Source organism: Chelonia mydas, chromosome 17 (genome assembly GCF_015237465.2).
Source record: "Chelonia mydas isolate rCheMyd1 chromosome 17, rCheMyd1.pri.v2, whole genome shotgun sequence".
NCBI lineage: Eukaryota > Metazoa > Chordata > Testudines > Cheloniidae > Chelonia > Chelonia mydas.
This window is the reverse complement of record NC_051257.2, coordinates 22,979,995-23,004,547: the sequence shown is the minus strand read 5'-3', so window position 1 is coordinate 23,004,547 and position 24,553 is coordinate 22,979,995. Positions and strand designations below refer to the sequence as shown.

Genomic DNA, 24,553 nt, shown 5'->3' with positions numbered 1-24,553 from the left:
GAAAATTCCTTCCTGACCCCAAATATGGCGATCAGCTGAACCCTGATCATGTGGGCAAGATTCACCAGCCAGATACCCAGGAAAGAATTCTCTGTAGTAACTCAGATCCCACCCCATCTAACATCCCATCACAGGCGTTGGGCCTATTTACCATGAATCTTTAAAGATCAATTAATTGCCAAAATCATATTATCCCATCATACCATCTCCTCCATAAACTTATCGAGTTTAATCTTGAAGCCAGATAGGTCTTTTGCCCCCACTGCTTCCCTTGGAAGACTATTCCAGAACTTCACTCCTCTGATGGTTAGAAACCTTCGTCTAATTTCAAGTTTAAATTTCCCGATGGCCAGTTTATATCCATAGTTAGTTAGTAGTATTCTTTATGGGGAGGTTATGCCCGGTTCTCCTGGCTTCAAATGGAGGTCATCTAGTCCAACCCCCTGCTCAAAGTAGGACCAATCCTCAACTAAATCATCCCAGCCAGGGCTTTGTCAAGCCAGGCCTTAAAAACCTCTAAGGATGGAAATTCCACCACCTCCCTAGGTAACGCATTCCAGTACTTCACCACCCTCCTAGTGAAATAATATCCAACTTAAACCTCCCACACTGCAACTGGAGACTATTCCTCCTTCTTCTGTCATCTGCCACCACTGAGAACAGCTGAGCTCCATCCTCTTTGGAACTCCCTTTCAGGTAGTTGAAGGCTTCTATCAAATCCCCCCTTGCTCTTCTCTTCTTTAGATTAAATAAGACCAGTTCCCTCAGCCTCTCCTCATAAGTCATGTGCCCCTTAATCTTATTCCTCGGCCTCCTTCTAATTTAGAAACACCAGTTTTCAGGTTTTAATAGCAAAGTACGATCACTTGAATTATACCAAGATGAACTATTTTGTGGATCAGCTATTGAAAGAGCCCAAAGAACAGTTCCAGGCAATTATTGTGGAGGGCCAGCTACTTGCCCGAACAGCTCTACAAGCCTCCCTTGATGCCGCTGATACTGCTTCCTGTTTGATTGCTACAGTGATAGTTATGTGAGGGGCTTCCTGGCTCCAACTCCTTGGATTCCCCAAAGAGGTCCAGAATACAGTAGAGGACCTCTCTTTTGATGGGTCTAAGTTGTTCGCAGATAGCACAGACAAGTCTCTGCAAATATTAAGGGACTCTAGAGCTACCGTATGGTCTCTTGGTATTTCCACACTCACCTACAAGAGAAAGCTCAACAAGTCCCAGAAGACCCAGTGATCCCACCTTGCCCAATTCATTACCTCCCAGAGGTCGTATGAACTGCACCAGAAGAGGCAGAGATTCCAGAGAAGGAAACAATCCACTTCTCAGCCTCCTGCCTTGCAACTATCCACCTCCAAGCAGCAATTTTGACGGGTTGGTAGAGGGCTTGAATTACCATCCTCATCCTCTTCAGCTGCACCGATTCACCAGCCTTCCTCCCTTCAGTGACTGCCTTTAGCACTTCAGGTGGACTTGGGAGTTGATCACTACAGACAAGTGGGTTTTAGTGATCATCTTCACAGGATACACTATCCACTTTACTACAGTTCCATCAATAAACCCCCCTTCCCTGTCCCTCTCACAAGAGCTTGCTTCTTCAAGAAGGAGACACTCTCTTACACTTGGGAGCTATAGAACCAGTCCCCATGCAGCACAGAAGGAAGGGGTTTTATTATAGGTACTTCCTGATACCAAGAAAGAGTGGAAGTTGGAGACCCATCCGAGATTTGAGACTATTGAACACCTGTGTGAAGACACAAAAATTCAAAATGGTGACACTTGCAGTGGTAATTCTGTCATTAGAGCAAGGGGATTGGTTCTCAGTCCTTGACCTTCAAGATGCGTATTTCCATATCGCTATCCACCCATCCCACAAATGATTCCAATGTTTCACTATCGGCCAGAATCACCTTCAATACTGAGTGGTCCCCTTTGGCCTGTCATCTGCCCCGAGGTTCTTCTTGAAAGTCATGTCAGTAGTACCAGCGCAGCTCTGCAGGAAAGGTATCTTAGTATTTTCTTACCTGGACGATTGGCTACTGAAAGGCCACTCCCTGGAACTGACGTCTTCCAAGGCCACAGATCTCTTCTTTGAGTTGGGAATGCAGTTGAACATCCAAAATCCAGTTTGACCCCTGTGCAAAGCTTCGAGTTCATAGGGGCACATCTCTGTTCGGTAACAGCGAGAGCCTGCCTTCCTCCGCACAGGTTTGTGGCCATTTCCAACATAGCCAACACAGTTCAGCTCAGCCCCCAAACCACAGTCAGGAGCTATCTTCAATTACTGGGGCACATGGCATCCACCACCTTCGTCACAGAACATAATGTGCTGCCTTCAAGGGTGGCTCAGAACTGTTTTATTCACCAAACAGACTCCGTTTAAATATGCTTCTTTCCATACTTACCTATGTAAAACAATCCCTCAGCTGGTGGAAAGACCATCACAATGCGTGCACAGGAGTTCCGTTTGCACATTCTTCCCCAACAGTCGTCATAATGCTGGACACCTCTCTGTTATGATGGGGAATGCATCTAGACACTCACATGACCCAGGGCAAGTGGATTTCATAAGAGGTGATGCTGCAAATCAACCTCCTGAAACTCAGATTGGTCAGATATGCCTGTCTTCATTTCCTACCACTGCCCACAGCAAACACATAAAGATCATGATGGACAATACATCATGCATGTTTTTCAGCAGTCGCCAAGGAGGGGCAAGATTCCCCTCCTTCTGCGCCAAGTCTGTCAAGCTTTGGAATTGGTGCATATGCAACCAGATTGCCATCACAGCAGCCTGTCTCCCAAGGGTTCAGAATGTGACCGCAGATGCATTCAGCAGGCACATCTTGGAAGACCACGAGTGAGAAACAGACCCCAGTAAATTACACCATGTGTTCTCATCATGAATAGGTCGGAATATGAACAAGAGGCTGCTAGGCAGCTCTCTAACACCACTTTCTACAAGCCATTACCCTCTGATCCCACTGAGGGTTACCAAAAGAAACTACAGCATTTGCTCAAGAAACTCCCTGAAAAAGCACAAGGACAAATCCGCACAGACGCACCCCTGGAACCCTGTCCTGGGGTATGCTATCTTCTACCCAAGTTCCATAAACCTGGAAATCCTGGGTGCCCCATCATCTCAGGCATTGGCACCCTGACAGCAGGATTGTCTGGCTATGTAGACTCCCTCCTCAGGCCCTACGCTACCAGCACTCCCAGCTATCTTCGAGACACCACTGACTTCCTGAGGAAACTACAATCCATCGGTGATCTTCCTGAAAACACCATCCTGGCCACTATGGATGTAGAAGCCCTCTACACCAACATTCCACACAAAGATGGACTACAAGCCGTCAGGAACACTATCCCCGATAATGTCACGGCTAACCTGGTGGCTGAGCTTTGTGACTTTGTCCCCACCCATAACTATTTCACATTTGGGGACAATGTATACCTTCAAATCAGCGGCACTGCTATGGGTACCCGCATGGCCCCACAGTATGCCAACACTTTTATGGCTGACTTAGAACAACGCTTCCTCAGCTCTAGTTCCCTAATGCCCCTACTGTACTTGCGCTACATTGATGACATCTTCATCATCTGGACCCATGGAAAAGAAGCCCTTGAGGAATTCCACCATGATTTCAACAATTTCCATCCCACCATCAACCTCAGCCTGGTCCAGTCCACACAAGAGATCCACTTCCTGGACACTATGGTGCTAATAAGCGATGTTCACATAAACACCGCCCTATACCGGAAACCTACTGACCGCTATTCCTATCTACATGCCTCCAGCTTTCATCCAGACCACACCACATGATCCATTGTCTACAGCCAAGCTCTGCGATACAACCGCATTTGCTCCAACTCCTCAGACAGAGACAAACACCTACAAGATCTCTATCAAGCGTTCTTACAACTACAATACCCACCTGCTGAAGTGATGAAACAGATTAACAGAGCCAGAAGAGAACCCAGAAGTCACCTACAACGGGACAGGCCCAACAAAGAAAATAACAGAACGCCACTAGCCATCACCTTCAGCCCCCAACTAAAACCTCTCCAACGCATCATCAAGGATCTACAACCTATCCTGAAGGACGACCCATCACTCTCACAGATCTTGGGAGACAGGCCAGTCCTTGCTTACAGACAGCTCCCCAACCTGAAGCAAATACTCACTAGCAACCACACACCACACCACAGAACCACTAACCCAGGAACCTATCCTTGCAACAAAGCCCGTTGCCAACTGTGTCCACATATCTATTCAGGGGACACCATCACAGGGCCTAATCACATCAGCCACATTATCAGAGGCTCGTTCACCTGCACATCTACCAATGTGATATATGCCATCATGTGCCAGCAATGCCCCTCTGCCATGTACATTGGTCAAACTGGACAGTCTCTACGTAAAAGAATAAATGGACACAAATCAGACATCAAGAATTATAACATTCAAAAACCAGTCGGAGAATACTTCAATCTCTCTGGTCGCTCGATTACAGACCTAAAGGTCGCAATATTACAACAAAAAGACTTCAAAAACAGACTCCAACGAGAGACTGCTGAATTGGAATTAATTTGCAAACTGGATACAATTAACTTAGGCTTGAATAGAGACTGGGAGTGGATGTGTCATTACACAAAGTAAAACTATTTCCCCATGCATCCGATGAAGTGAGCTGTAGCTCACGAAAGCTTATGCTCAAATAAATTGGTTAGTCTCTAAGGTGCCACAAGTCCTCCTTTTCTTTTTGCGAATACAGACTAACACGGCTGCTCCGCTGAAACCTGTTATTTCCCCATGTTTGTCCCCACCCCCCACTGTTCCTCAGATGTTCTTGTCAACTGCTGGAAGTGGCCCACTTTTATTATCACTACAAAAGGTCCCCCAGCCCCCCCCGCCGCTCTCCTGCTGGTAGTAGCTCACCTTAAGTGATCACTCTCCTTACAATGTGTATAACACCCATTTTTTCATGTTCTGTGCGTATATAAATCTCCTCACTGTATTTTCCACTGAATGCATCCGATGAAGTGAGCTGTAGCTCACGAAAGCTTATGCTCAAATAAATTTGTTAGTCTCTAAGGTGCTATAAGTACTCCTTTTCTTTTTGTGAATACAGACTAACACGGCTGCTACTCTGAAATCTGTCAACAGGGACACCCCTCCGGTAGACTCCTTTGCCACAGAGTTAAACAAGAAATGTACCCACTTCTGCTTGAGGTACAGACTGACTCTCCAGGCCCTGTGGGATACTTTTCACCTTCAGTGGTCATCAACTCTCCTGTGTGCATTCCCACCGACTCCCCTAATAGCCAAAACTATGCTAAAAATAAAGAAAGACAAAGCCAGAGTCCTCCTAATAGTTCCGACCTGGCCCAGGCAAACGTGGTTTTCTAATCTGATACAGCTGGCCGTTTTGCTCTCTGATCATTCTCCACATTGCTCCTCATCTTCTGTCCCAGGAAGGCAGGCAGATTCTTCTCCCCAATCTCGCAGTGCTACGTCTCTGTGCATGGTTGGTCGATGGCTAACAGGACTAGAAGCAACCTGCTCAGATGACGTAAAAAGAATACTAACACATAGCAGGAAACAAACTACTCAGTGTATGTACTCTGAGAAATGGACCAGATTGGCCAGATGTTGTGACCTCAGGCACGCTTCACTGATGACTTCATTGCTTCCGGATATACTGGACTACCTTCTAACTCTAAAAATCTCGGGACCATCGATGAGCTGCGTAAGTGTCCACCTGGCAGCAATCATAGCTTTCCACCCCCCAAGAGAGGATTATTCGGTCTTTGCCAGCCACAGTGAGATTCCTGAAAGGATTGGAAACTTCTATTCACTAGTCCAACATCCTACTCCAGTATGGGATCTCAATCTGGTCCTTAAATGCCTCACAAGACCACGATTTGAATAGATGGCTACCAGCTCACTGCTCCATTTGTCGATGAAAATGGCATTGCTGATAGCTGTCATGTCAGCTCCCCTTTCACCATATTTTTTAAGGATGAGGTCACACTGAGGCCCTACCCCAAATTCTTATGCAAGGTTTCTTCTGTATTCCATATCAATCAGCCCATTCACCTGCCTGTCTTCCACCCCAAACCACATCCAGGTAACCAGGAGGCACTGCTGCACACCCTTGACATCAGGAGAGCCTGTGCCTTCTGTCTGGATAGGACAGAGTCCTTCAGAAAGACCCACAGCTGTTCGTCTTGCTAGCAGATAGAGCAGAAGTGTCTGCAACCTCTAACCAGAAGCTTTCCAAGTGGATATCTGTCTGCATTGACTTTTGTTATGAATCTCACAATATTCAACCACTTTTGAATATACGCACTCATTCTACAAGGTTCATTACCATTTCTGCAGCTTTCCTTAAGAATGTGCCCATTATTGAGACCTGTAAAGCTGCTACTTGGGACTTACCTCAGTTGGGGTTGTGCTCGGAGGCCAGCCCTGCCACTGCCACTGCGGCCGCTCTGCAATTTCTAGCGTGCTAGTTCAGGCAGAGCTAGTGTGTGTATGTCTGCCCCGCTTGGGAGTTATATCTCTCCGCTGCAGTACAGACATGCTCTTAGAGCAGTCTGGTAGCTGCTCTAAGTTGTGTCCGGGCTCGTTCAGCTCCAAGAATGAGGACATTGTAACGTGCTCACTGAACCCCTCTGTCTTTCCAGCACTGTGTGGAGCTCTGAGGCAGGAGATCAGCTAGTTCAGGGAATTGTCAGCCACAAGTGTGGTTGGGAGAAAAGGGTTTGAGATTCATGATTAAAAGGCACTTCTTGAGGGAGGCCCTTGGCGAGTGTGAGTGTTTCTGAGGTAGCAGCACTCTGATTCATGCTTTCCATCTGTGGAATTTATTTTAGCAGCCGGGGGGAGGGACGTCTCAGAGGAACTCAACACTTATTGTGTACTAACTGGGAGAAGAACGTTCCCTAAACTGAGGATTTTGTTATGCTTTGCAGTGTCTTGATTTTTGGTTAATGAAAATGCTGATATGTGGTTTTAAATCTCTGTTTGCTCTTTTCCTTGCTGACAGAATACCTTGGATTGCATGCAGGTACTGAGATAATTGAGCAGGGCATTTTCCTCCTGCTGCTGCTTAACTCTGACTATTGTGTGGGGTGTATGTTAGACATGATTCCTGTTGTGTTAGTATGGTGTTATCTCTAAAAAGTAGAGCTAAAATAATGAAAAGGCTGCTACTGCTGCCGCTTTACAGAGGAGAGCACTTACCTGTTAAAACCTTTTCTTTTTCAGAAAAAAATCCAACGCAATGGGTTGGTTGTTTTTTCAGTTTTTGTGAGCTTTTCCAGGTTTTCCATTTTTTCAGCTTCTCTGGCTTGGTCCTTTGCAGAGTTATGTTGACATAAGGCAGCTTATGTCAACCTAACTATGTCAGTGTCTACACTACAGCCTTGCTCCTGCCGAAGTAAGTGCCCTACTACACCGACATAATAACTCTACCTCCACAAGAGGCGTAGGGCTTATGTCTGTGTAGTTAGGGTGATGCAGTGTCCGTGAAGACACTGCATTCCTTAAATCTGCTGTTGACTGTCTTGTCAATTTCATGACTCCACTGAAGCTGTGAAATTGACAAGCCTTCCTGCTCCCCAGATGATCTGCTGTCTGGTCTCCACTCCAAGCTGGGTGCTGCCACCCAGGCTCTTGGGTTGGGCTGCCACCCGGTCTCCCTGCTGGGAGCCCTGCTGCCCACCGGCGTCTTGGCTCCCTGCTGAGATCCCGGCTTCCCCCTCTCAGCTCCCTGCTCCTCCAATCTGATTCCAGGCACGGCTCTCATTGCCTGAGTGCTGTAACTATGTTGACCTAAGATTTAAGTATAGATCACATCTTAGAGGAGAAGAGGAATTGGTGGGATAACTTATGTTTACAGATAAGGGGTTAGCTAATGGGTGGAATCAGCAGTCATTGTACATGGTAGAGCAGGGAAAAGACAGAGGTATGAATAGTTAGCAATCTTTGGTTTGTTAGAATCTAAAAACCTCTGTAAGGTGGGCAGGGCATCAGATCACCTGGCTCAGTGTAAAGCTGGCTTGCTCTCATTTGTTAGTCTTAACACTGTTGAATAGCCATCGGGTGGTCTCTTATGCTTACTGTATTAAGTATGAAAACTGTTGATCCAGTGATGTCAGGCAAGTAACGGAATGGACTCAAGCACTGCAAACGGTTTATTCCTCTGAAGTAAAATGCAGACATTGTCAGGAGTTCATAGAATCATGGGTGGGAAGGGACCTTGAGAGGTCGTCTAGCCCAGTACCCTGCACTCAAGGCAGGACTAAGTATTATCTAGACCATCCCTGACAGGTGTTTGTCCAACCGGCTCTTAAAAATCCACAATGATGGAGATTCCACAACCTCCCTAAGCAATTTATTCCAGTGCTTAACCACTCTGACAGGAATTTTTTCCTAATGTCCAACCTAAACCGCCCTTGCTGCAATTTAAGCCCATTGCTTCTTGTCCTATCACCAGAGGTTAAGAAGAACAATTTTTCTCCGTCCTCCTTGTAACAACCTTTTATGTACTTGAAAATTGTTATCATGTCCCCCCTCAGTCTTCTCTTCTCCAGACTAAACAAACCCAGTTTTTTTAATCTTCCCTCATAGGTCATGTTTTCTAGACCTTTAATAATTTTTGTTGCTCTTCTCTGGACTTTCTCCAATTTGTCCACATCTTTCCTGAAATGTGGCGCCCAGAACTGGAGACAGTACTCCAGTTGAGGCCTAATCAGTGCAGAGTAGAGCGGAAGAATTACTTCTCATGTCTTGCTTACAACATTCCTGTTAATACATCCCAGAAGGATGTTTGCTTTTTTGCAACAGTGTTACACTGTTGACTCATATTTAGCTTGTGATCCACTATGACCCCCAGATCCCTTTCCGCAGTACTCCTTCCTAGGCAGTCATTTCCCATTTTGTATGTGTGCAACTGATTGTTCCTTCCTAAGTGGAGTACTTTGCATTTGTCCTTATTGAATTTCATCCTATTTACTTCAGACCGTTTCTCCCGTTCGTCCAGATCATTTTGAATTTTAATCCTATCCTCCAAAGCAGTTGCAACCCCTCCCAGCTTGGTATCGTCCGCAAACTTTATACATGTATTCTCTATGCTGTTATCTAAATATCTTGATGAAGATATTGAACAGAACCAGACCCAGAACCAATCCCTGTGGGACCCCACTCATTGTGCCCTTCCAGCATGACTGTGAACCAATGGTAACTACTCTCTGGGAACGGTTTTCCAACCAGTTATGCACCCACCTTATAGTAGCTCCCTCTAGGCTGTATTTCCCTAGTTTGTTTATGAGAAGGTCATGTGAGACAGTATCAAAAGCCTTACTAAAGTCAAGATATACCACATCTATTGCTTCCCCCCATCCAGAAGGCTTGTTACCCTGTCAAAGAAAGCTATTAGGTTGGTTTGACACTATTTGTTCTTGACAAACGCATGCTGACTGTTACTTATCACCTTATTATCTTCTAGGTGTTTGCAATTGATTTCTTAATTATTTGCTCCATTATCTTTCTGGGTACAGAAGTAAAGCTGACTGGTCTGTAATTCCCCGGGTTGTCCTTATTTTCCTTTTTATAGATGGGCACTAGATTTGCCCTCTTCCAGTCTTCTGGACTGTCTCCCGTCTTCCATGACTTTTCAAAGATAATCGCTAATGGCTCAGCTATCGCCTCAGTCAGCTCCTTGAGTATTCTAGGACGCATTTCATCAGGCCCTGGTGTTTTGACGACATCTAATTTGTCTTAAGTAATTTTTGACTTGTTCTTTCCCTATTTTAGACTCTGATCCTACCTCATTTTCATTATCATTCACTATGTTAGGCATCCAATCGCCACCAACCTTCTTGGTGAAAACCGAAATAAAGAAGTCATTAAGGACCTCTGCCATTTCCTGTTGTTATTTCCCCCCCTCATTGAGTAACGAGCCTATCCTGCCCTTGGTCTTCCTCTTGCTTCTAATGTATTTGTAGTATGTTTTCTTGTTGCACTTTATGTCTCTAGCTAGTTTGATCTCATTTTGTGCCCTGGCCTTTCTAATTTTGTCCGTACATACTTGTGTTATTTGTTTATATTCATCCTTTGTAATTTGACCGAGTTTCCACTTTCTGTAGGACTCTTTTTTGAGTTTTAGATCATTCAGGATCTCCTGGTTAAGCCAGGGTGGTCTCTTGCCATACTTCCTATCTTTCCTACACAGTGGCATAGTTTGCTCTTGTGGCCTTAATAATGTCTCTTTGAAAAATTGCCAGCTGTCTTCAATTGTTTTTCCCCTTAGACTTGCTTCCCATGGGATTTCACTTACCAACTCCCTGAGTTTGCTAAAGTCTGCCTTCTTGAAATCCATTGCCTTTATTGTGCTGTTCTCCCTCCTACCATTCCTTAGAATCATGAACTCTACCATTTCATGATCACTTTTACCACAGTTGCCTTCCACTTTCAGATTCTCAGCTGGTTTCTCCTTATTTGTCAAAATCAAATCTAGTAGCTTTCTCCATCTTCTGAAATAAAAAATTGTCTCCAATACATTCCAAGAACTGGTTGGATAATCTGTGCCCTGCTGTGTTATTTTCCCAGCAGATGTCTGGGTTGTTGAAGTCCCCCATCACCACCAAGTCCTGTGCTTTGGATGATTTTGTTAGTTGTTAAGAAACTGAATGGAAAGGTCTTGTGCTCATCTGAAAAAGGACAAGAGATTCAAATATGTCATTTTTAGAGTTGGTCAAAAATCAGAATTTCTTTTCTACAGAAAATTCCAGTAGTTTTCATTCCAAAGTCGGACAAAAGTTCAACATATCAAAAATTTTCATGGAATGGAAAACTTTGAAAAACGTTGACTCAAAATTTTTCATTTTGACATTTCTGATTTAAACTAAATGTTCAGAGAAGAGACTGCAGTGCATCATGCGTAAGGCTATGTTTTAGTCATGGGTATTTTTAGTAAAAGTCACGGACAGGTCACTGGCGGTAAACAAAAATTCATGGCCTGTGACCTGTCCATGTTTTTTACTAAAAATACCTGTGACTAAAACTTGGGGTGGTGGGGAGGTTTGCCCGGGGGCCCCGTGGGTGCTGGTGGAGGGCGGCCCGGGTGCTGGAGGGAGAGGGGTGGTGCACGACCCGGGATCCCTGCTGGTGCTCGAGGGAGGGTGAGCCATGGTGCTAGGCCCAGGACCCCTGCTGTTGCTGGGGAGGGAGGAGTTGGCGGGTCTGGCAGGCTCCCTACCTGGCTCTGCGCCTCCTCCCCACCAGCAGTAGCAGAATTTGGGTGTGGGAGGGGGCAGGGATTGGGGCACGGGATGGGGTGAGGCGGCTTCTGGGCGGCGCTTACCTCTGCACACTGCATCCACCCAGAGCACTGGCTTCGCAGCTCCCATTGGCTGGGAACTGGGTCAATGGGAGCTGAGTGGGGTGGTGCCTGCAGTCAGGGCAGCGCGCCGAGCTGCCTGGCCATGCCTCTGCCTAGCAGCTAAGTGAGGGGGATGTCGTTGCTTCCGGGGAGCCCCCCTGGTAAGCACTGCCAAGAGCCCTCCTCACCCCGTCCCATGCCCCAGTCCCCTGCCCCCTCCCACACCCAAACTCTGCTGCTGGGGTTGGGGTTTGTGGGGGCCCGAGACTGCCCCAGCAGCTGCCGGTGCGGTGAGCCAGGTGCACCGGCCGCTGCAGAAGTCACGGAAGGTCACGGAAAGTCACGGAATCCGTGACCTCCGTGACAAACTCGCAGCCTTAATCATCCGAGACGTAGTCCCACAGGGGAGCCCAGCCCATAGAGAAGAATAGATGTAAGGCACCCAAACTACAGCTCCTCCAATGAGGCACCACCGCCTCTCGTGCAGACCCAGATTAGTGTTGAAATGACCTGAAAAATTAAAAATTTGGGGGAAATTGGAGATTTTCCTGCAGAAACTACATTTTCTGTTGAAAAAGTATTTAGACAGGACATTCCCAACAAGCTCTAGTAAGTTTTGTTTGTTTGCTAGGAGTGAGGTTAAAAGCGGGGTTAAAGGACAGGTGGTCCCTGGAAGCTGTGTGGGCTGGGGGCATTGAGGGAGTTGGATGTGGGAGCTGCAGTAGGCTATGTTGGAGATGGGTTATGTGTATTTTTAAACCCCTATTGGGACAAGAGCCCAGCTGCGGGGGCCATGCACACAGGAAGGAGAGGCACTCTGGGGCCAGAAGCCAGGGGTGTGCAGGTGATTCTCAAGTGATCCTTGTAGCCCCCACATCTCCCTCTGGAGAATCATCTCCTCCGCTTTCCTACGTCTGCTGCAATCCACAGTCCCCCGTGGAAAACAATTCCTGGAGGTGGGTTGTGTGACATCAGTGGGGCGTGTGCAGGTTCTTGGATAGTCCAGGGGCCTTGATGCTCTATTGCTCCCTGGAGTCTCTCTCACTCGTGGATGAACTTGGCCCAGGAGGGGAATGTTAGGGCTTCTGCCCCCAGTGGTTTGGTGGGGAAGCTGCTGGAGGCCTCATGTCCCAGGGAGGCTCCCTAGATCAGTTAAGTCTGGTGGAGTCCCTTTTGGAGACATGACTTAGATGTGAAAAGCCTTCCCATCTCCCCGATCTCAAAGGGCCTTGTTTGACTCGCTTCCAGCCCCTCCTACCTTTTCTCCTGTATGGGAATGAAATGGGGAAATTGCAGGCGCAAAGCAGCTTACCAGTGATGGCTCAGCTTGGGTTTAGAGTGAAACCAATGCTAAACTTGTCTGTTGGGACTGGGATTTTCAAAGGGCCTATGGCCCGGGAGCTGCCACCCCCTACTGATCATCTCTGGGATGTGGGCACCTCCATCCTTTCATCCTCTCTGAAAATCCCAGCTCCGTTACATGGAACGACACAGCAAATACCGCTGCTATTCAGAGCCTTGTCCCAGTTCGGGCCTGTGTTTGTACCTCACTTTGCTTTGCTTCCCTGCCAGGCCCAAGTGAGAGATCTGGAGGATCAGTGCCACAGCCACATCGAACAGTTCAGCCTCCTGTCTCAGGAACTCAAACGATTCCAGCTACAGACAGGAAAGAGTGGCCCTCTGACCTCAACATTGGTGACTTCTGAGCTCCCGCTCATGCCCTGCTGTTCCATCCCTCAATCCCAGTGCCATCAATGGGAGAAGGGTAACTGCTGCGAGAAGCTGATGAGTGCTTTGATAGTTAATACATTGTCTGTTGGCTTCCCCGAGTGTAAATAGAACCAGTTAGGATCAATAATGGGAATAATTCTCTCATCTCGTTACTTTCTTTTTAAACCCCACTAGCATATGTCTGAGACTGATTTAGAACTACACATACTTAACACTTCAGTTGTTAGAGGGAAATATTCCACTGACACTTTACACTTACGAAAGGAGTCTTTAATTCCTAGCCCCAAACTACTAAACATTTGCTTGGAATAATTTCCCAGATAATTAGGTCTATGCCCAGCAGTAAACGATGTTAGTTGGGGAGGATGAGAGTACAATAGCTAACAGTGGGATGGTGTCACTCTATAAATGCAAATTTCAGGACAGCCTTAGCTCTGGAGCCACTGCTGATGCCTCCATAAGATTTGTGTTTAAATGCAAGGTAACATGTAAGAGGATTGAGGGAGAGCATCTGGGCCCTTTGTAAGGCTTGCAGGTGCAAGCCCTGATCAAATGCCGTCCTCATACATTGAAACAACTTACCAAGGGATGAGGTGGATTATCCATCCCTTGGAGCTTTAAATTGAGCTTGGGTGTCTTTCTCAAGGATACTCTCTAGTTCCGCCAGCAGTTGTGGACTCGCTGGGTGACACTTTCTAGCCGGAGTCATGCAGGAGGTCAGATTAGATTATCGTAATGGTCCTTTCTGGCCTTGAAAATCTATGGATTTGTGCACTTTAGGCAATCAGCAAAGCAATTTCCTCAGCTGTGCATCTTGTGGACTCTGTGAGAGATGAAATTCCCCTTGTACAGAGGATCTTCACAATACTTCTGCACCACTTAAATCCCACTTAAGACCTCACAAATTAGAGCTGGGCAAAAAATCTTCTTTGGTTGCTGGCAATCTGAAAAAACTGAAGACAAGCTTTATTTTGGGTGAAACGAAAAATGAACTTTTTCAAAGTATGTTGTGAATCGAAAAGTCCGAGAACATTTTGAGTCAGGTCTAACAAAATATTTTGTTTGCTCTGATTTGAAAGCTTTTGTTTCAGTTTCACCATTTCACTGAGAGAGAGGGAGGAGGTGATGGTGCCCCCTGGCAGGTCTTAGCTTGGAATGTTTCAGCATTACTGAAACATTTCAATTTTTTGAGGGCGTGGAAACGGTTTAGCAAATTCTGCACAAAGTTACAAGCAGTTTAGGGTTGACTGAAACAGTTTATTCGCAGAAAAATGCACTTTGCCAAAAATTTGCCCAGCTTTACTTAGAATAGGTCCTTGTGTTTATCCCTGTGCCTAGGGGCAAATTCATCCTAATGCTGCTGAGTTCCATGCAAACCAACAGAAGACAATAACATTGTCCTCTTGTCACTGATCATTTTGCTTGCATTACTGGTGCAAAGGAAACTAGCTTGGCTCCCAGAGCCCAGGGTGAGTTTGTGGGACCGGCAGCTAAAAACTGACTCTTTTTACTTGAAGACCCTGGAAGCAGTTTTCTGGAGTCGCTGAGAAACAATAAACATGGGACTCCCCAGCACCATCACAGAGTCAGGGTGAAGTTGGATGGCAAAGACCTCAGAAGTCAAGAAATGCCAACTAGCAAGTTACCAAAAAACCTTAGCTCTGCCCCTGTGGCAGATGTGTTGTTATACAGTTAATAACATGGTCACATACCTTTTCTCATAAGTGTTTCTACAAACTTAGATACTAAATCTGATCAGCATTTTCCAAATTTTGATATTTCAACAAAAAACAAAATAGTTTGCAAATATTTCCACAAAAATCACCCCTTAAAGCTGTTCGAAATTCAGAATTTTAAGGGATTGATTTCGTTGTGAAAATTTTCCCAAACATTTTGCTATTTGTCAACCAGACTTATTAGATATGTTTGTGCAGCATCTTCTATGCTGTACATCAGGGGTGGGCAAACTTTTGGCCCAAGGGCCACATCTGGGTATGGAAATTGTAGGGCGGGCCATGAATGCTCATGAAATTGGGGTTGGGGTGCGATGGGGGGATGAGGGCTCTGGCTGGGGGTGGGGGCTCTGGGGTGGGGCTGGGGATGAGGAGTTCAGGGTGCAGGAGACGGCTCTGGGTTGGGACAGAGGGTTGGGGTGCGATAGGGGCTGGTGAGGGCTCCGCTGGAGGTGTGGGCTCTGGGGTGGGGCTGGGGATGAGGGGTTCGGAGTGCAGCAGGGGGCTCTGCGCTGAGGCAGGGGGTTAGGGTGCAGAGGTGTGTGAGAGCTCTGGCTGGGGGTGTGGGCTCTGGGGTGGGGCTGGGGATGAGGAGTTCAGGGTTCAGGAGGGGGCTCTGGGTTGAGGCAGGGGGTTGGGGTGCGATGGGAGGGTGAGGGCTCCGGCTGGAGGTGTGGGCTCTGGGGTGGGGCTGGGGATGAAGGGTTCGGAGTGCAGGAGGGGGCTCTGCGCTGAGGCAGGGAGTTAGGGTGCAGAGGTGTGTGAGGGCTCTGGCTGGCGGTGTGGGCTCTGGGGTGGGGCTGGGGATGAGGGGTTTGGGGTGCAGGAGAGTGCTCCAGGCTGGGATTGAGGGGTTTGGAGGGTGGGAGGGAGATCAAGGTTGGGGCAGGTGCTTGGGGCACAGGAGGGAATCATGGGTGTAGGCTCCGGGTGGCGCTTACCTCAAGCAGCTCCCAGAAGCAGCGGCATGTCCCCCCTCCGGCTACTACCCAGAAGCATGGCCATGCAGCTCTGTGCGCTGCCCCATCTGCAGGTTCCGTCCCTGTAGCTCCCATTGGCCGCAGTTCCTGGCCAATGGGAGCTGTGGGGGCAGCACTTGGGGCGGGGGCAGCATGTGGAGCCGGAGGGGGGACATGCTGCTGCTTCTGGGAGCCATGCGGAGCTGTGGCATGCATGCGTGGAGTGGCCCCCAACCCTGCTCCCTGGCTGGAGCGTGGTAGCAGGGCAAGCTCCAGACCCCGCTCTCCGGCTGGAGCTCGAGGGCCGGATTAAAACGGTTGGCAGGCCGTATGTGGTCCGCGGGCCATAGTTTGCCCACCCTTGCTGTACATCGATTTATGTAGGCCAGATAGAGTTCCTAGAGCAGTGATTCTCCCCCTGTTTACCACTGTGGGCCGCATATGCCACTCTCCATGTGTTATGTGGGTCGCATCCACACAATATACTTCGAGTGCTTGCTCATGTCGATTCCAGTTAGGTGTGTGTGTGCCGTGTGCACAGTTGTCGGAAGGTTTTCCCCCAGCAGCACCCGTCATTTTGGCCGTGGAGCTCCCTGGAGTGGCGCCTTCATGGCGGTGAATATAGGTGCCTACTGACCCTGCTTCTTCAGTTCCTTCTTACCGCCAGTGATAGTCATTGGAACTGCGGTCGCTTGCCTTAGCAAGTGCTTCCCCTAGTGTTTGTATTTAGTTCTCTGTAAATAGTTATTCCTTAGAGTGAGTTAGTTTAGTTGGTTTGTTAGCTAGGAGTGGAGGTCCTTCCCCCACCCTAATTTGTCTCCTCTTCGGGGTTCGGGGCATGTCTTGATCCCAAGGGTTTAAACCTGCAGAACCTGCCTCAAGCCCATGCCAATGGGCGACCCCCACAACGCTTGTCTTGAGTGTCTGCGGGAGGCGCACCAAACAGAACAGTGCAAGATTTGTAAAGGGTTCTGCCCGAGGACTAACAAAGAACGGGACTTCAGGCTGAAGCAGATCCAGATGGAAGCAGCTCTTCGTTCCCAGCTGGCTCCGTGCCGACAGGATCTGGCACCAAGCACCTCTGTGTGGAGCGCTCTGGCCTCTGTGCAAGAAACGGTGTCAAGGAAGGACTCTGGCTATAGAGATCCTCGGCACCGACATTCCCTGGCACCAAAGCTCACAGAATCTTGCACTCTCTGGTGCCACATAAGCGGCACAAGAAGGTGGACAGAGGGTGCTCGCCCGCACCAAGAGTGGCCGGGTCGGACAGCACCACCGAGGGGCGTCCTGCGCAGGAGCACCTATGGCTGACATCACATGAGCCGGCACCATAGACTTAGGTCCCGGGGTCTGTCGGGTCTGGTGCTGTTGGGGGGAGAGATAGCTCAGTGGTTTGAGCGTTGACCTGCTAAACCCAGGGTTGTGAGTTCAATCCTTGAGGGGCCATTTACGGATTTGGGGCAAAAATTGGGGATTGGTCCTGCTTTGAGCAGGGGGTTGGACTAGATGACCTCCTGAGGTCCCTTCCCACCCTGATATTCTATGATTCTGACTCTCCTGATTGAGAGCGTCAGGTGGATGAGGTGGTGAGGGACATGATTTGCCATGACGGCTCCGCAGTCGCCCGTCAGCTGGGATAGACCTCTGGCACTGCAACACGCGGCACCATCCAGAGGCAAACCAGCAATTATAGAGCACTGCTCACCATCTACGTGGCACTGCTCCCTGCGGCACTGGTCACCACCACCGTCCCTGCAGCACCTGTCCCCGCAGCACGGGTCTTCAGCACCTTCATCGCGGCACTGCTCTCTGGTAGCATCCCTGCAACCGCTCTCCGACACCATCCCGATCGCCACCGCCGTGATCTTCGTGCTCGAGATCCCGAACATTGGACTCAGAGGTGGCGTCCTATTACTTGATCAGACCACTGCAGACATAGGCAGAACGTGAGGATGGTGCCGTGGCAAGTGCAGTGACAAGGGCCCGTGCAATGGCCATTCTGGACCTTGTGAGCCTACCACCAAGCCCAGGGCACGCACTCCAAGGGTTCTCACTCTGTGGTGTTGGAAGCCTGATCGCTTCCGCCAGCCACAGACCATCCCACGCTTCGGGGCTCCGAAACAGCGTCGGGGCACAGCACGGAGCTGCATCCAGATCCCGGGCCCGCCACCAGCCCTGAGCCTGCGGTCGGTGCCGAGGAGCATGGCACCGAGCAGGACGAGTCCAGAGAGCCAGAGGGCAAGGAGGGCCTGGTGCCTCCTTTGGCCTTGTTGTCATCCTCACTGGACGAAGCGGTGGCGGGGCCTTCCTCCTTCAGGCTGCCCCCCATTGACAGAGCACACCAGGACCGGCTGCATAAGGTGGCTCACAATATTGGGCTTCAGGCTGAGGAGGTAGTCGAATCAGAGGACCCAATGGTCGACATTCTAACCCCGGAGTGGCTGTCTAGGGTGGCTTTGCCCCTCATGAAGACTATTCAGGTCACTACAAAAACCCTGTGGCAAACACCTGCCTCCATTCCCCCTACAGCAAAGGGGGTGGAGAAGAAGTATTTTATCCCCTCTAAGGGGTACGAGTACTTATTTACTCACCCGCAGCCCTGCTCGCTTGTTGTGGCCTCGTGAATGAGAGAGAGAGGCAGACACAGTAAGGGCCACCCCAAAGTCTAAAGACTCAGAAAAGCTGGGCCTCTTCAGATGGAAGGTTTACTCGACCGGAGGGCTTCAGCTCAGGGTTGCTAACCAACAGGCAATCCTGAGTAGATCTAATTTCAACTCATGGAACTCCATGCTGAAATTCAAGGAATTGGTCCCATCTGAATCCAAGGCAGAGTTTGCTGCCATAGTGGATGAGGGAAAGGCAGTGGCACAGACCTCTTTACAGGTCTCACTGTACTTGCAGACTTGGCCACGCAAACCTTGTCCTCGAGCATAGCTATGAGGAGGAGTTCATGGCTCCAAGCGTCCGGCCTTCCTCCTGAAGTTCAACAGACAATTCAGGACCTGTCTTTTGATGGTACGGGCCTTTTTGCGGAGCCTAAAAGATTTGTGAGGTCCCTTCCAACCCTGTTATTCTATGATTCTATGATTTGCAGGCTACATTAAAGTTGCTGAGCCTGCATACCCCTGCTACCCAGCGAAAACATTTTAAACCTCAGCCCCCGCAGCGCTTCTACTCTCCCCGGCCCAGGCAGAACTTCTTAAGGAAGCAGAGCAGGAATGGCAGACATAAGCCTCCCCATCCTCCACCCAGCCAAGGCCAGAACTCAGCAAGGCAGTCATTGGGCTCTAAGGCCTTTTGAAGGTGCACCTGGGGGCGATGCACCAGTCTATTCACCGGATCCTTCTCCCTGTTTCCTGAATCATCTGTCCCACTTTTACCGTGCTTGGTCCCAGATAACTTCAGACCGCTGGGTCTTTTGCATGCTGGAAGTGGGGTATTCTCTCCAATTCTGCTCCTCTCCTTCCTCCCACCCCCCTTCCCCATCCCTCTTCAGGGACCCTTCTCATGAGCATCTCCTCATGCAGGAGGTCCAAATGCTGATAGTTGCGGGAGCAGTGGAGGAGGTTCCTTAGGAGCTAAAGGTCAAGGGGTTCTATTCCCATTATTTCCTAATCCCCAAAGCCAAAGGGGGCCTCAGACCCATCCTCAACCTGTGAGGCCTCAACAAATTCATGAAAAAGTTGAGGTTCCACATGTTCTCTCTAAACACAATCATTCCATCTCTGGATCTGGGAGACTGGTATGCCACCCTCGACCTCAAGGATGCGTACTTCCACATAGCTATAATTCCAGCTCACAGGTATTTTCTCAGGTTTGTGATCAACCACAACCATTACCAATTTACGGTCCTCCCTGTTGGTCTGTTAGTGGCCCCTTGAGTGTTTACCAAATACATGGTAGTTGTCTCCACCTTCCTATGACTGAGGCAGATGTAGATATTCCCGTACCATGATGACTGGCTGCTCAGGGGCCGCTCCAAGGAGCAAGTGGAGCGCCAGATCAACCTGGTAAGATCCTCCTTTGACAGGCTGGGTCTCCTTCTCAACAAGCGCAAATCAACTCTATCCTCTCCACAGATAATAGAATTTATTGGAGCTGTGGTGGACTTGGGTCAGGCCAGGGCATCCCTGCCGGAATCACAGTTTCGGACAATGACAGACATCATACAAAACTTCAAGTGGTACCCCACCACCCAAGCAAGGAACTGCTTAAAGCTCTTCAGCCACATGGCAGCACATATGTATGAGGTACAGCACATGAGACTGAGGCTCAGACCTCTCCAGGCCTGGCTGGTGTCAGCTTATCGGCCAGGGAGCAACAGTCTAGACAAGGTGGTCACCCTCCCGGCGCCAGTTCTCGAGTCTTTCCACTGGTGGCTCAACCCATAGACGGTATGTGTGGGAGTCCCCTTCGCAAAGCCCCAGCCTTCCCTGTCCCTGGTGACAGATGCGGCAACGTTGGGATGGGGTGCTCACCTGGGAGACCTTCAGACCCAAGGTCTCTGGTCACAAGAAGAGCTCTGACTCCACGTTAAGGAGCTGAGAGCAGTCCGCCTGGCATGCCAGACCTTCCAGGCCCACTTGCAGGGGAAATGCGCGGAGGAGATGATGGACAACACAACTGCAATGTTTTATACAAACAAGCAGGGTGGAGCTCATTCCTCTCCCCTGTGTCGGGAAGCCCTCAAGCTGTGGGACTTCTGCATAGCCCACTCCATTCACTTGGAAGCATTCTACCTCCTAGGTTCCCAGAACAAGTTGGCGGACTATCTCAGCAGATCCTTCCACAGTCAGAAGTGGTCCAGCTGCCCGGACATGGTGTACAATGTTTTCCAAAGGTGGGGGTTCCCCAAATTGACCTGTTTGCCATGAAGAGCAACAGAAAATGTCCCCACTTCTGTTCCTTCCAGAATCACAGTCCCTCATGGACATGTTCCTCCTCCCCTGGATGGACCATCTGTTGTATGTGTTCCCATCGTTACCACTCGTCCACAAGGTTCTGCTCAAGATCATAGAATCATAGAATATCAGAGTTGGAAGGGACCTCTGGAGGTCCTGTAGTCCAACCCCCTGCCCAGAGCAGGACCAATCCCAACCAAATCATCCCAGCCAGGGCTTTGTCAAGCCTGACCTTAAAAACTTCTAAGGAAGGGGATTCCACCACCTCCCTAGCTAACACATTCCAGTGTTTCACCACCCTCCTAGTGAAAAAGTTTTTCCTAATATCCAACCTAAATCTCCCCCACTGCAACTTGAGAGCATTGCTCCTTGTCCTGTCATGTGCTATCACTGAGAATAGTCTAGATCCATCCTCTTTGGATCCACCTTTCAGGTAGTTAAAAGCAGCTATCAAATCCCCCCTCATTCTTCTCTTCTGCAGACTAAACAATCCCAGTTCCCTCAGCCTCTCCTCCTAAGTCATGTGTTCCAGACCCCTAATCATTTTTGTTGCCCTTCGCTGGACTCTCTCCAATTTCTCCACATCCTTCTTGTAGTGTGGGGCCCAAAACTGGACACAGTACTCCAGATGAGGCCTCACCAATGTCGAATAGAGGGGAACTATCACGTCCCTCAATCTGCTGGCAATGCCCCTACTTATACATCCCAAAATGCCATTGGCCTTCTTGGCAACAAGGGCACACTGTTGACTCATAACCAGCTTCTCGTCCACTGTCACCCCTAGGTCCTTCTCTGCAGAACTGCTGCCTAGCCATTCGGTCCCTAGTCTGTAGCGGTGCATTGGATTCTTCCGTCCTAAGTGCAGGACTCTGCACTTGTCCTTGTTGAACCTCATCAGATTTCTTTTGGCCCAATCCTCCAATTTGTCTAGGTCCCTCTGTATCCTATCCCTACCCTCCAGCATATCTACCACTCTTTCCAGTTTAGTGTCATCCGCAAACTAGGTGAGGGTGCAATCCACACCATCCTCCAGATCATTAATGAAGATATTGAACAAAACTGGCCCCAGGACCGACCCTTGGGGCACTCCGGTAGGTACCGGCTGCCAACTAGACATGGAGCCATTGATCACTACCCGTTGAGCCCGACAATCTAGCCAACTTTCTACCCACCTTGTAGTGCATCCATCCAGCCCATACTTCTTTAACTTGCTGGCAAGAATACTGTGGGAGACCGTGTCAAAAGCTTTGCTAAAGTCAAGGAATAACACGTCCACTGCTTTCCCTTCATCCACAGAACCAGTTATCTCATCATAGAAGGTAATTAGATTAGTCAGGCATGACTTTCCCTTGGTGAATCCATGCTGACTGTTCCTGATCACTTTCCTCTCCTCTAAGTGCTTCAGAATTGATTCCTTGAGGACCTGCTTCATGATTTTTGCAGGGACTGAGGTGAGGCTGACCGGCCTGTAGTTCCCAGGATCCTCCTTCTTCCCTTTTTTAAAGATTGGCACTACATTAGCCTTTTTCCAGTCTTCTAGGACTTCCCCCGATCGCCATGAGTTTTCAAAGATAATGGCCAATGGCTCTGCAATCACATTCGCCAATTCCTTTAGCACTCTCGGATGCAACTCGTCCGGCCCCATGGACTTGTGCACGTCCAGCTTTTCTAAATAGTCCCGAACCACCTCTTTCTCCACAGAGGGCTGGCCATCTATTCCCCATGTTGCGATGCCCAGCGCAGCAGTCTGGGAGCTGTCCTTGTTAGTGAAGACAGAGGCAAAAAAAGCATTGAGCACATTAGCTTTTTCCACATCCTCTGTCACTAGGTTGCCTCCCTCATTCAGTAAGGGGCCCACACTTTCCTTGGCTTTCTTGTTGCCAACATACCTGAAGAAACCCTTCTTGTTACTCTTAACATCCCTCGCTAGCTGCAACTCCAGGTGTGATTTAGCGTTCCTGATTTCATTCCTACATGCCCGAGCAATATTTATATACTCATCCCTGGTCATTTGTCCAATCTTCCACTTCTTGTAAGCCTCTTTTTTGTGTTTAAGATCAGCAAGGATTTCACTGTTAAGCCAAGCTGGTCGCCTGCCATATTTACTATTCTTTCTACACATCAGGATGGTTTGTCCCTGTAACCACAATAAGGATTCTTTAAAATACAGCCAGCTCTCCTAGACTCCTTTCCCCCTCATGTTATTCTCCCAGGGGATCCTGCCCATCAGTTCCCGGAGGGAGTCAGTCTGCTTTTCTGAAGTCCAGGGTCTGTATTCTGCTGCTTTCCTTTCTTCCTTGTGTCAGGATCCTGAACTCGACCATCTCATGGTCACTGCCTCCCAGGTTCCCATCCACTTTTGCTTCCTCTACTAATTCTTCCCAGTTTGTGAGCAGCAGGTCAAGAAGAGCTCTGCCCCTAGTTGGTTCCTCCAGCACTTGGACCAGGAAATTGTCCTCTACATTTTCCAAAAACTTCCTGGATTGCCTGTGCACCGCTGTATTGCTCTCCCAGCAGATATCAGGGTGATTGAAGTCTCCCATGAGAACCAGGGCGTGCGATCTAGTAGCTTCTGTGAGTTGCCGGAAGAAAGCCTCGTCCACCTCATCCCCCTGGTCCGGTGGTCTATAGCAGACTCCCACCACGACATCACCCTTGTTGCTCACACTTCTAAACTTAATCCAGAGACTCTCAGGTCTTTTCTGCAGTTTCATACTTGAGCTCTGAGCAGTCATACTGCTCCCTTACATACAGTGCAACTCCCCCACCTTTTCTGGCCTCCCTGTCCTTCCTGAACAGTTTATACCCATCCATGACAGTACTCCAGGCATGCGCAGGGAGAAGAGTACAGTCATACTGGTAGCGCCAGCCTGGCCTTGCCAGCATTGGTATACCATGCTTCTGGAGCTGTCAGTGGATGCTCCATTCTCATTGCCTCTGCTTCTGCACCTGATCACCCAAGGCCACAGTCATCTTCATCATCACGATCTCGAGTCTCTTTACCTCACCGCTTGGAAGCTTCATGGCTCAACCTGATTGAGCTGATGTGCTTGGAGCCCGTTAGGGAGCTTCTGCTGGGCAGCAGGAAACCCTCCACCAGGGCTATCTACATGGCCAAGTGGAAAAGGGTTGCAATCTGGTGTTCTCATAGGTGCCTGCATTGGGAGAGCGCAACCCTACCACTCATCTTAGACTACCTGTTAGACTTAAAACAGCAGGGCCTCTTGGTTTCATCTCTCCAGGTTCACCTGGCAGCAATTTCAGCTTTCCACCTGGGAGCAGCTGGCTGTTCAGTCTTTGCCAACCTGATGGTCAATTGCTTCCTGTAAGGTCTGGACAGGCTATACCCGCAGGTTAAGCAACAGATCCCAGCGTGGGACCGTAACCTGGTCTTTTCCAGGCTAATGGGACCCCTGTTTGAATTCCCAGCAACTTGTTCATTGCTCGACCTATCGTGGAAGGTGGCTTTCCTAGTCACCATTACGTCAGCAAGGAGAGTCTCCGAGCTTAAAGCCCTAACCTCCGATCCTCCTTATACTATTTTTTATAAGGACAAGGTACAACTTAGGCCTCCATCCAGCATTTCTTCCAAAGGTTGTCTCGTAATTCCATGCCAATCAGGACATTTTTCTACCAGTCTTTTACCCTAAACCTCATGCGGATGGCTGGAAACAAAAAATCATAGAATCATAGAATATCAGGGTTGGAAGGGACCTCAGGAGGTCATCTAGTCCAACCCCCTGCTCAAAGCAGGACCAATCCCCAATTAAATCATCCCAGCCAGGGCTTTGTCAAGCCTGACCTTAAAAACTTCTAAGGAAGGAGATT

At 48.9% G+C, this 24,553-nt stretch overlaps 1 protein-coding gene across 19 annotated transcripts in view; it reads left to right on the top strand.

Moving 5' to 3' along the window:
• TSPOAP1 (TSPO associated protein 1) overlaps positions 1–24,553 on the top strand; it is a 231,462-nt gene that overhangs the window by 83,668 nt on the left and 123,241 nt on the right. For 13 of the 19 annotated variants that reach the window (XR_006286347.1, XR_006286348.1, XR_006286349.1 and 10 more), the window contains 2 exons: positions 7,064–7,084; positions 12,974–13,166. The exons of 1 other annotated variant lie outside the window; for it this stretch is intronic. Coding sequence is in view for 15 of the 18 variants with exons in the window: in XM_043531294.1 (XP_043387229.1) it covers positions 7,064–7,084; positions 12,974–13,166 (214 nt within the window). In the remaining 3 variants the exon portion in view is untranslated. The remainder of the gene's footprint in view (positions 1–7,063; positions 7,085–12,973; positions 13,167–24,553) is intronic. 5 more of the 19 variants (XM_037880541.2, XM_043531299.1, XM_043531301.1 and 2 more) reach the window with 1 other exon arrangement.